The 13317-nt window shown below is 32.9% G+C and overlaps 1 protein-coding gene across 2 annotated transcripts in view; it reads right to left on the bottom strand.

The window, feature by feature from the left end:
* Positions 1-13317, bottom strand: part of LOC124360083 (monocarboxylate transporter 13) — a 94430-nt gene that overhangs the window by 18519 nt on the left and 62594 nt on the right. The window contains exon 1 of one of the 2 annotated variants that reach the window (XM_046813369.1): positions 4622-4655. The exons of the other annotated variant lie outside the window; for it this stretch is intronic. Coding sequence (XP_046669325.1) covers positions 4622-4640 — 19 coding nt within the window. The 5' untranslated portion in view covers positions 4641-4655. Of the gene's footprint in view, positions 1-4621; positions 4656-13317 lie in introns of those variants that run through there. 2 annotated transcript variants of the gene reach the window in all.

Here is a 13317-nt window from a genome sequence, read left to right as displayed (position 1 = left end):
TGGATTCGTTATCTTGTTAAAAGACCAAAGTTAGACAGTGAAGTTCCTTCTTCAAATGTTGAGGTTTCCACCCAGCATGAGGTTACAGACGTGCCGCTGCCACCACAATCGGCGCCATCATCCTCCAATTCACAAGTTAGTATCTCCGAAAAACATGTGCTCTTTCGACATCGGGTCTCACATTAACAACATCTCTAAGATGAGTGACCATACTAAGTATAGTATTTTTACTAATCATTGGAAGCCTAAAAAGGACTTTAAGTTTCCTACATCCTCTCATGTAAAACGAGGACGGGAAGAACAAAGAAAAGCTAATATTGGCCATTTTGAAAAGTATCCATGGTTAGTTTTTTCAGAAGCTAAGCAAGGGCTATTTTGTAAATTTTGTGCAGTACTATGCCATCAAAAGTTAGTTGGAGGACAGCATACAGTTTCTTTAAAGAAATTAGTTACTGAACCTCTACAGAAATATGCTAAACTCTCAGGCAAGGACGGAGATTTTAGAAAGTCACGCAGCGACACAATATCACAAAGATGCTGAAATTGACGCCAAACATTTTTATATCTGTTTTTGAAAAACCCCTGAGGGAGAAATTCTTAATTTGTTAAACGAAAATAGGAAGGCCCAAACCATGCAGAATCGTGCAAGGCTTGTGCCAATAATTAAAACTATTTTGTTGCATGGTAGGCAGAACATACCCCTTAGAGGTCATAGGGATTGATGGCAGTTTGATTGAAGTTGGAGATGATCCAGTACAAAATGACGGCAATTTCAGGGCACTTTTGCGATTTAGAATAGATAGCGGGGATGTTCAGCTTGAAGATCATTTGAAGTCTGCAGGAGCAAACGCCACTTACATCAGCAAGACAACAGCTAACTGCCTTATAAAATGTTGTTCTGATTAAATTTTGGAAGTGATAACTCAACGAGTATCAGAAGCTAAATATTATAGCATAATATTTGACGAATCAACAGATGCGTCTCATACTTCTCAGCTAAGCCTTAGTTTACGTTACCTGTATAACAATGCTATAAGAGAAGACTTTGTAGGTTTTGTTGATCTCCACGGTACGGGTACGAACTATTCTGATCAAGAAGTTGAACCTGTTTATCACGGGGGAGGTTTTAGGACAGTCTGTGCTGAAATTCATGCAACAGCTTGGTTTGAACATGAATAACTGTGTAGGGATCGGTTGTGATGGATGCTCTGTCAATATGTCTGACATGCGAGGAGCAGTGACAGAAAATTAAAAAAATTGCCATAAAACAGCACCTTATGTGGCTGCAGTAATCATGCATTGAATTTGGCTATTTCAAAGTGCAATAAAGTCCAAAGCGTGAGAAATGCAGTAGGCACTGTAAAAGAGATTTCTAGATTTTTCACCTCCTCGGCCAAACGGAACTCTATTTTGAAAAAAGTACTGGGACATCAAATGAGAGGATATTGTGAGACCCGTTGGGTAGAACGGCATGAATCAATTTTTGAGTTTACAGAAGACCTAACAAAAATAGCCGAGGCACTTAAAATTGTCTCAAAGTGGAATGATAGCTCAACAGCAAGCAAAGCAAATTGCTTATTGTGCTCTATCTCCACTTGCGAGTTTATAATAACTATGCATTGTCTTAGTGATATAACGGATGCAACCTGTGTTCTTAGTAAATATCTTCAGTCAGAAACCATAGACTTGTGTTTCAGCAAGAGACAAAGTAATGCACACAATAAAAGTACTTCAGAATAAAAGGCAAAATCCTGATCAATTCTTTTCTCTGATTTTCAATACTGCTGAAAAGACTATGGAGTCTATGGGCATAGAAGTTCGTATTCCAAGAATTGTGGGACAGCAAGTAAATAGACCAAACTACCCCTCAACGTCCAGTGACAGTCGGGAATGTACAATACAACATTGGAAAAAATCCGCATACATAACAATCCTGGATAACATTATTGCAGATATGACAGATAGATTTTCAAGCGATTCACTGGAGTGTTATATGCTGAACCTAACCGTTCCGACAAACTTGGACAAAATAGTGGATATGAAATCTAGTTTTTGAGCCCATATGTATGAAGTATTGCAGTTTAGTGTCATTGAACAAAAACACGATGCTACTGAAACTTATGAACGAAGTATGCTCCCTCAAGAACATTCCTAATTATAATGAATTTAAGACTATAACTAAAGCAATGAAATGTTTTTGAAGCATTAAATGAAAACAGCTACCCTCTTCTAAGGGCTTTGGTACAAATTCTGCTTACTCTTCCAATTTCAATAGGTAAGTAATTTTTGTTTATATACTATTTTTTCAAAATTATTTATTAGCAGATAATTTCTAAAACCAGTAAAACTAATAGTATTTTCTTAAATCGTGTGGTTTGTTAGTAAAAAGTATTTTTTTTCATTGGTATGAAACATTTGACCTTTTTTGCCAATCTGTTAGAACTTATTGTTTTTTTCCAACAGCAACGGCAGAACGATCTTTTTCAACTCTGAGAAAATTGAAGGTCATGGATCAGAACAAGGATGGCAGAGGATAGGTTGACTGGACTCGCTCTGCTAAACGTGCACAGGGACATCGAAGTATGCCCCGAAAAAGTCATTAACAGATTTGCAAGCCAAAAAAACAGAAGACTCGATTTTGTACTTTAAAGATAAAATTTTGTATTTTTACAACTTTTGTCAGATTATATACAGTTTATTGGAAATATTACATTGTTTTCATTTATCACTTTAGCCCTTTTTTTTCATTAGTATACAATAATAACATTATATGTCAAATTACAGAGCTTTGACTACCAACATGAATCATATGTGTAAAAAATCTCCCAAAATCTCAGACCGCCCCCCCCCCCCTCACAAAAATCCTGGATCCGCCCTTGTCAACAAGACATGTTTTAATGAGTGTATGTACATTTTCAAACATTATAATTATTTAAGTAAAACAAAAGATAATTAAACATAATCTTTATTACTACGGTACTTGTTAAGATTATACTGTAATAACCTGGTTTTTAATGGTTGTTTTTCATCAAGAGCCAGCTGTTCTAGTGGTAATCTTGGCTTTAATAATAATAATTAAAAAAAAATATTAAAAAATAAAAAAAAACAGAGTTAAACCTCAAAGATTTCCACGCCCTTAATTTGTATTGTAAATTCATGGTAAATGTTTTCATTTTAAAGACATTTATAAAATACGACACACGAAAAAGCTTATTTCATTATTAAATAGTTGAAACCGAATATAAAAAATTTTACAAAAGATTTAAGTGATTCAAAAAATTTCCTGTATACTTTGATACCTCTGAACAGTCATTATGGTGGGTGGCCGACGTTTTGAAAAATAAAAATACCACCATAGTGCAAAGTTGAAAAATTTTCCATCTTTTCTGTTATTTTCAACATTTATTTCCCAAAATTAACTTATAAAAGTTTGTAGACGTATCTTATGGTCATGGCAATTGTAGAAAATGTTAAGAAGTATAAAACATAACAGTGATAAAAGTATCTGGTGTGGAGATTATATTTGTACATGTCTTGATTGTGTTTATTATTCATTTCCAATTAACTACAAATTTATGTAGCTTTTATATTTGTGCACAACTTTTCTTTAAATCATTTTACAAACTATACTACTCAATTAAATATTTTGAAATTGTGACCAAATAATGCAAGACGTTTTTACTTTTATATAAAAATGATAAACCCTATATAAATGTTAAAAAGCTTAATTTTTAATTAGCACAATCTGTGACTATTTAATATCTAATGTTTCAATACGGTGAGTTTTAAAACTTCTTTTATATATCATTATGTTAACTTTAGATTAACTTGTCATTAAATAACCATTATAGTAATAAATTTGTATGAATAGACTTTCAAAACTCTCGATATATCTGCAATGTGCTGGAATCTGTATTTATTCTGACTGTTTGGTAGAATAATGTTATGTTTATTGTTTAATATTATTTGGTAAATCAAATAATATTTTCTTTAGAAAGGTACATGGCACTATAGCATACTTAAGATAATATTTAAACAACTAAATAGTAGTCAAATATCTTGGATTTCCTGATTTTGCAACTGTTAAATTGTACATCTTTTGCTTAATAAAACAATGAAATAATTAGAAAATACATTTTATATTATTAGACAGTTTTTTGCAAGTTAAGTAATAATGCACTTCTGCTGTTATTTTAAGTTCTTTTTTAATATTATACCCATTGTTAATCCGAATATATCACATGAGAATGTTAATATGTCAATGAAAAATGTATGATCCAACATTTGTATTCAATGAAGGTAAGCGATGTAACACTAATCATCTCGAAAAAACAAATGAACTATGAAAATTGTATTGGCCTTCTGAGAACAAAGCAAATATGTCTTGATATTTCCAGATCATTGTCATTCTTGGTTGTGCTCCTTGTTGTCTCCATCATTAGAGGAATACAAGTTCCCATCCTTATGTGGTGAGGCATCATATTATCTCAAATATAGTCCTAGGAATAAAAACGAAATGGTACTTCGTTAATATCCGGAGGCCACTATTTTTGGAAGAGTTTTTCTTACCAGGGACCTAAAACACTACATTATTAGAAAAATTATACTTTATTTGACTTACTGCGAAAATTACAAGTCATTATGACGATCGGCTCTAGTTTTCTGCCTCCCAAAAGGAAGCGATGTCGACGAGAAGGCAACTCTGTCCCTACTACTTGGTATTACGCGACATGCCGATATAAGTAGGTTTAGATTAGGTTATCATAAATATGTTACTAGTAGTACCAAAGTTAAAGATAACCATTACGAGCACTCACGTGATCTGAGCTTGAAATTGGGTACTATCTCGAGGGATGATTTTCTTTTTTCGTCAGAAGTGCGGTCTAGAGGCGCCACCGTCCCAGACATTAGATCACGTCCTAGATTGTCAAACATTACGATGTTAGATAACGTTGGAATATTTCGCTCGTGAACTTGAGGTCGGGAAAATACTGATTGGAAATGTCCCTGGCCATCAGTGCGAGCTTCGGTCTGGCGAAAAAGGAAAATATCCCTCGAGATAGTACCTAACTTCAAGCTCAGATCACGTTAACTTCAGCGTTCGTTAACTTTTTATAATTATAATACGTAAGTTTGTATCTACCTACTTATTTAACGTAATAACAAATAGTACGAGTAGGTAGTGGCCTCCTTCTCGCCAACATCGTTTCCTTTTTGTGGGACAGAAAACAAGAAACGATCGCCATAATGACATGTAATTTTATAGTAAATCAAATAGTTACTTCATTCTAATAATGGCGTTTTTTTATGTCCCCGGTAAGAAAAACTCTCCCAAAAATAGTAGCCGCCGCATAATACTAAACTATCGAATAAGTAAGTACAATTATTGTTTTCAACCTTTCAAGAATTTTAGCCATTAGTTTTTCATTATTTTCAGCTTTATACTAAAATAATTTTTTTTTAAATAGAACTATTATTATTGGTGTTTACCACTGTTACCAACTAATGCAATTCCCAATGATAAAATTAAAATTCTGATGTATGACACGAAAACCCACATTAAGATGAAAAATGCAACATTGCCTGTTGAATAAATCAGAAAAGTAGGCTACTCGTCGAATACTAATGTAAACTTAGTGAGTACTGAGTATAATTTTGGATCATAAGTTTATATTTTATCTCGTTGTTCAACATGTGTCACTCATACATATGCTCAGATGGCAGTGACTCGGAATACAATCATTATAATATACGACATATATCCAGTGGCAGAGTGGAGCCTCTTATCTTGTTTACGTTTGCGAACCATCTCTTTAATGTTTAATTCAACGAACCATAAATTTAATGCTCGGTATTGTTTTGTCGGCACGAGGAAAAGCGCAATAAAGAAACCTCATACTTGCTCTTCCTGGAATGAGATAAAACATGTAGTTCGGTTAGTTTTAAACAACACTCATTGCCAAGAACCAAGTCCAGTGATTTTTTTACGACTTCCACTGAAACATGTGAGTCTCAGTTAATATTTAACAGAATAAGAAATCGATTCTGGTGCATGTCCCTCCATAGGTTTTCGCTGATGATTAGCAAACAATGTTCGTTGGTCTTAAGGGCAGTCCGTTGGGTTGACATACTAGCACGTATGTGGAAGATATGTAGAACAAATTTAATTTGTAGGCATTGCATTTTGCATGAAACTTGATGCGTGGATAAGAATGAATTCGATCATGGTGCATGTTCACCAATGGGATTTGGCCAACTGTCATTGGAGAATATAAGTAGATTGGTAAAATTTCTCTCGAGTCAGCCTGGGGGTTGTAAAAGTGCTTTTCTGCGATTGTCGGTCTTTCTATCCGAAGAATATTTCGAGAGCGAAATGACTTGAAATTTTGCATGCAACTTCAAGCACAGTCTGTCACGCGACATATGACCTGGCTTACTTATACAGTACTTTGTTATACCTTACAGATATAAGTCTGCTATGTAAGTGTATATACATTTTTTAAAGTTTAGTAAGAAATACAATTTATGTCATTAAAACGTTTATGTTCAATACAATTTTAACTATTGTAAGAATATAGTACAATAAAAAATTATTCTACCCTAAAAAAGTCCCGAAGTAAAATTTCTATTGTGAGGAACATTAAAATTAATTAGTTGCAAGATATCCTACTCTACCCCTCCCCGCATGGAATACGCGGGTAGACCAGGATTAAACTAGGTTAATGAGTTACACTTAAGAAACGAAAAACTAAATAATCGAAAACTGTTTATAGTAAAACGCCGTTCTAATTAAATTAAGTTCCTTTTTAAAATAAACCAAAAACCTATACGAGAGTTGGAACACTTTTTAAATTTTAATGTTTTTGTGACAATTTAATACGTTTCCTTAAGTGAAAAACACGTAGGCGTTGCTGAATTCAAGAAATAAGTTCTAAAAACTTTAGTTACGTATTACTTACTATCTAGAATAATTCAATTAGGATCCCGCATTATCAGGAATGAGGATATATGGTAAACTGTAAAACAATAATTTTATTGTCAGAATTTCCATTTTTTACACTGCGTGACAAGGTCAAGTTATCTTATGTTACATACATTGTTATGGGCTAACTACACTAAAATGTAGAGTAGCCTGGATACACATGATTACAAAAATTGCCTTCATTTAGATAAATATAAAATTCAAAAGATAAAAACAATAATAAATAACAGTTAACAATATTCAAAGAAAAAAGGTAAAGGATGTGTATCCACATAATGTAGCCTACTAGACTTAGTATGTTAGTAGACTAAGTATACAAGTGCCTGGCTCATGTAAGCAACTGAGGTAAAAATAGTCCGAGGTGTTCAAATAAACGACGCGTATTGCGTGTGTCTAGCCTACCTCACCCAACACCACAAATTATGTCGCTCAACCATCACGCAAGGGGTAGGTGGTCGACGGACCGCATCGCTAAATCTCCTATTCACTGTTACTATCTGCAACCTGCTACTCGAATTGTATCGTATTTGTGTAACATTCATCGCAGATAACTAATATGTATAATATAATATCTACTGTTATACCAAGTATATCATGATATTATATACTACTTTATTTTACTGAACATGTACGTATATGAATGTAATATAGAATATAACGCCTTAAAATACTTCATTCAAGTATGTTTTATTTTTTTTTTAGTTATTTTACTATCATTCTAATAGTAATGTTACGGGTTTGCTTAAATGAAACACTCGGTGAATATTGAATCCACTAAATATTTATTAATCTTAATATTTAAAAATTTAAAATTAGACTGTCCTTAGATTGTTTACAAAAATGTCACTTATATACTGTAACAATACCACAATTAACTACGAGATTGTCTATTTACACACGAGTATATATTTTAACACTAATACAGTCATCAATTATTAACATAAATCCATCTGCCACGATCACAATTTCATTTCTAAAACTCCACTGAATCAAAGAAACTGACCTAACCCACTGAGCGCTCTCTCTCCAACGGCGTTATTCACCTATTATCACTTTTTTATCAGGGACCTCGAGTGTTCGGTCACATTCCCTTTGTATCAGAGGTGTGCCTGTTTATATGGAACATTCTCCCACATTCTCGTAACAGTACCGTTCTAATCTGCGTAGGGTTATGTTTTTAATTTGTATAGAGATCTACTTATTCAATATATCCTTCAATTAATTTAGCCTATTATTATTATTAAACTAGCCAACGAAAAGTGAAAATTTGTTACGATTCCATTTATTTCTGAATTAAAATAAACAACTGTTTATATTCAGGATAATTAAAAATTGATAATATAATAGGAAATTACATTGAGCAGGCATTCCAAAAAGTACAGACAATTTAAAAAAACAAAAGGCAATAAAACATATTTAATTTCGCATGTGATCTCGATTGAACCTCAAATGAAGCCATTTTGCACCGTTATAGATCCAAAGTTAGTAAATGAAACATCTTACTTTGGAAGCAACGTATAAGGATTAAAGAAGATTAATTGACATTGTTTCTATAAATAACTGTATTATTTCCACAGGAATTTCAATATTTTATCAAACTAAGCTTTATGTACGAACCACGGCACAACAAATCCTTAAGGTTCTGGAACGTGAATTTTTTGTAGTTTTTGTAATTGGCACATATAGTGCAAAACATAACAAGCATGAACAATAGCTGTCAAGTTTTTTTTAATGTAAGATTTCCATTTTTGGGCCAGATAAGATAAGTTCCCAAATGTTTAATGGGTTGATTGGAGCAAATTACTTAATCAAGGCATACCTTCAGGTTCGACTTAATGGAGCGTGTCGGGCTAATTACGAAATCGGCCTAGTTCGGTCTTGCCGCTGGGCCATCGCTTGGGTAGTTTCCTTATATCTAATGGAGTCGTAATTGTCCAAAACTGCTGAGTAGGACGAGGTGAAAGTGTAGAAAATATACGTATTTAGATGACATGCAGGTCTTATTAAAGTGAAAATGTTTGTTTAGAAAATTTGTTACCATTCAAATGTGGTTGGTAAACCATTGAATTATCGACAATGTTAATGTCGTATATTGAAAAATGTCTTAATGGTACTTGAGAGGTTAGGATAGTTATAGAATATTTTCAATCAGTTGAATGTCGAGATTGAGAAATAGTATAGGCTATAGAATTGAGCCCTGGGGAACCCCACTTGAGCTCATCTTGAGTCTTGTTCATATTGCTAACTTTAATTTAACGCAGAATGTTATATATAAGTTATAAACACTATTAATATTTCTGAACTAGTTGGAAGACAAGGATTTCAATGTTTAACGTAGTTAATACGTTTAACAGTTATATCATCAGTTATGTTATTGAGAATCTCTAAATGACTGATAACTTTTTGAATGTATTAGTGAAATCTGTTGGTTAGATTAACAGCCTTGTTTGAAAACACGACTTTTACTATCAATCTGATGGTAATGTTCTATTTTGCGTAGGGTGATGATTTTTAAATACGTCTATAGATCTGCCGTATGCGAGTTTTCCTATTAGATGAATCATACGATTTTGTAAAACATAATGTGAAAATTGTACAAATCCGGTTTCATTTGGAGTAATAATTAAGTATAACTTTGTTTGTCGTCTTGCGCAGTGCTATAAAAATTTTATTATGTTTAAGATCCATGCAGTAACGAAAATAAAACGCTGTATTTTGTTAAACTGTTGACACTAAAGTACACGCAAGGCAATCTGCATATACACTGCACACCATTTATTACACCTGATGTTGTCATACTGATAAAGTGGTGTAGATTTTAGAAATTTTGCAACATTCTTCGTATTAATAAACTATGTTCGCTACATCTTGCAAGATGATGCGATTAAACGTTTACATAAACTTTAGCAACTTAAGTTTACGGAACACTGTATAGTGTTTACTGCTATAGCATTATCCTCTCAGTCTCAACACTAAATTGCACTTCAACAACAGTTTGTTCTTTGTTTAAAGTTTGTTATTGACGGTGGAAGGTTTGAAAGGATAATAGTGTTTCGGACATTCGCCATCGTTATATGTTACAAACACTACGTTGTGTGAATGTTAGGTTTAGCTTCAGTTCACCCTCCTCTTAGTTATTACATTGAATCAACCCTTCTCGCCATAGCTACACTACGTTATTATTAATTTTTTCATACCTTTTAATCCTCGAAACGTAGTGTTGTAGATTTTGTAACATATAACGATGACATACGTTGGTTTATATTAACTTGGCAAATGTACACATCCTTTGATTTAGAATATTTATTCATTAGATATTGCTCTCGTTGTTTAATTTGTAAGAAATGTATTTATATAAACTAATAATTTATTTAAATGTTATTTTGTTAATTCAACTATATTTCAACATTTCTACAGTTTGTTGTAATCAAATCAAAATCAAGATTTTATGAACGTGCTTAAGTGTTTACTCGATATCCTCACCTTTTTCTCGAAATATTTCACTACAGTAGTAAAGATATTTAACAAATAATAACCCTCTCATTTATATTCTAAAAATTTTAATCTTCAAACATTTGTTAAAAATGTTACCCAAATTTTATTGAGAGTAAAATAGTTTATATGGAATAAAATGTATAAATAATGGGATAAAAACTGTAAATAAAGAAGACAATATGCAAGAACCAACAACCAACTTCAGGTTAAATTATTATTTGTTATTTGTCAGAAAGACTGGAATTACTTCTTCCACTTTTAACATCGAACGTCCCATAAACGGGTGACTGTTAATATTATCGTTATTTACACTTATCATAATTCATAATTTCTGCACTCAGTTTTATGTTTTAGATTCTAATGTTACTTATTTTTACAGTTACTAATATTTAACAATTAGTATCTTCCAAAAAATCTTCAATTTGATTTCTTTATCCCACCTCTCCCTGTGTTTTTGAAGCCTTTCATTTGTTATTTACAATTCTTACTTACTTTTTAGCATATTCTCAAACACAATTATTTCATTTTTTAATATTTTAAAACGTTCATAGAATGCCATAACAATTTTATTTAACAATAACAATATTTCCAAAAACTGTAGAGGAATAAAATGTACCCAAAATAAAAGTACTGTATTTTTCAACAAACTGGATCCAATTAGGTATTGATGATCAGTTTTATAAAATGTAGACTACGCATGATTGAAATGCCACGTTCTTTGATTTCTAACTTAGGTGTGAGAATTCGGATAAGAAAGAATAGTCAGATAATAGGTGTATGCTAAAATTAGTTGTAAAAAGTGCATTTCAGTATCACTTACAGAAGTTGTATAATTATAGTCTTATTTACTGTTAATGCACTCTTCAATTACTAGACTATAAATAATTAGACCACATTTTCCATGACATGTTACATGTACAATATACCCCTGTAACACAACGTAAAATTAACTGTAGTAAAATACGAGGATTGCGAGTGTAATTGCTTTGTTTACCTTCGTCTTTTCCTCTCTCCAGCATCGCCTCCTATTGGACGAGGAAAGGACCGACCTTATATATCATTCTAGTTGCGTGACCATGTAATTTAGCTACTTCAGAGGTCCGATATATCTCCTCGTGTCACTTGACGTCTGAACATTTGGGATTAGAAACTGCATTTCAGGTTCCGGTCAGTATGTAAAATTCAAAAATTGACAAATTGGTAGTAAAAACTGCATTTAAGGTCCATGCCAGTATGAACAAGTCAAGTATTGACGAATTTGGAATTAGACACTGTACTTTACAGAAATACATTAAAAATAATATCGGTAGAATTTGCGCTATCAATATGCATAGGCCGGAGTATTAAAAGTATATAGGAACAGATAGTGTGCTTTAAATTCCATACCAATGAGTAAGAATATTGAAAAAATGCGATCTGTAACTGCATTTTAGTTTCTTGCCAATGAGCAAAGACCGGAATAATACAGAATTTTGAATAACACGTTACATTTTAGGTCCTACCTATATGTAGGGATAAGAATATTGATAGAATTTGGGATCAGGAACTAAATTTAACTTCCTACCAATTGTTAGGATTGGGGATAAAAATGTTACTTCAGCACCTTACCAATATATAACAGACTGAAATATTGATATAATGAGGTAACATGAACTGTTCTTTCCTTTCCTACCATTACGTAGAATCTGCAATATCGAAAGAATTCAGGTCACCCACTATATACCAGCTAAATGTATTGTATTGTACATATTGTATTTCAGCATCCTACCAGCACGTACAGACTGAACACAACCCGGTTTCTGCAATGGTTAGAACTCCGCATAAAACTGTAATATACTGACATTCATATCCTTTATATTAGTATGGACTGAACTACAGTTTCCAATCCCGGATACTATCAATACTCCAGTCTCTAGAGATAGAAAGAGAGCTGAACTGCAGTTTTTATCCCAACATTTATTTATATTCGATCTGTACACATTGCCAGGAAGGTAAAATAGAGATTTTTAGCCAAAATTCAATAAATATAATCAGTAAATAGTAATCAGTGACTGGCCTGTTTATTAATTATAATATTGTTAAAATGTTCAATGTTAGTCCAAGTTTACACTCAGTATATTCACAAGTATTGGTATCTCGTCAGTATCTGGTAATACCAACATGTCATCATCTGGGTCAGACGCCAAATGCGTTATAGCCAGTAATCATATTGCAATAAGAAACTAAATGAACTATGATAATCGCAGTAGTTTTTGCAAGGCCTTCACCGCAAGAAATACAACACGATAAGTAAGTCATCAAGTCATCGATTAATTTTTTCATGCTGTAACCCAAAAAACATACAAAACTATCAGACAAATAAATTGAAAGATAATTTTTAATCCGGAGTCGACCGTTATGATACAAATAAAAGCGATATCTACCCTTGTGACATATTACATAAATTATCTTATCAGACATTCTCACCCCACTGACCAGATGACAAAATTATGTATTACACTAACTGAACCGGCCATGCTTCGCGGTATTTACTCTAAATCACACACTTAATTATAAGAAAACGCTAATTATTAGGACTGGTCGCAATAGGCCCGCACTCATCGACCAACCACATAGAATTGTTTTAGAGTTATTGTGTATGTATTCGACACACAGCATGGTTGTTGTGATTCGTGACTTATGCGTGTCACAACGCTCCGGTATGATTTGTTTATTTTAACCTAGATTGTAGTTATGTGTTTGGTTAGTTATTCACCTGAGGAAGAGATCGGGTTGCAGATCTCGAAACGCAGTGTTACTAATTTTTTTAACTCGCTAAACGATGGCAAATGTCCGGAAAA

Source organism: Homalodisca vitripennis, chromosome 4 (genome assembly GCF_021130785.1).
Source record: "Homalodisca vitripennis isolate AUS2020 chromosome 4, UT_GWSS_2.1, whole genome shotgun sequence".
Classification (NCBI taxonomy): domain Eukaryota; kingdom Metazoa; phylum Arthropoda; class Insecta; order Hemiptera; family Cicadellidae; genus Homalodisca; species Homalodisca vitripennis.
The sequence above is the reverse complement of the archived record's forward strand: the minus strand, read 5'-3'. Positions and strand labels throughout refer to the sequence as shown.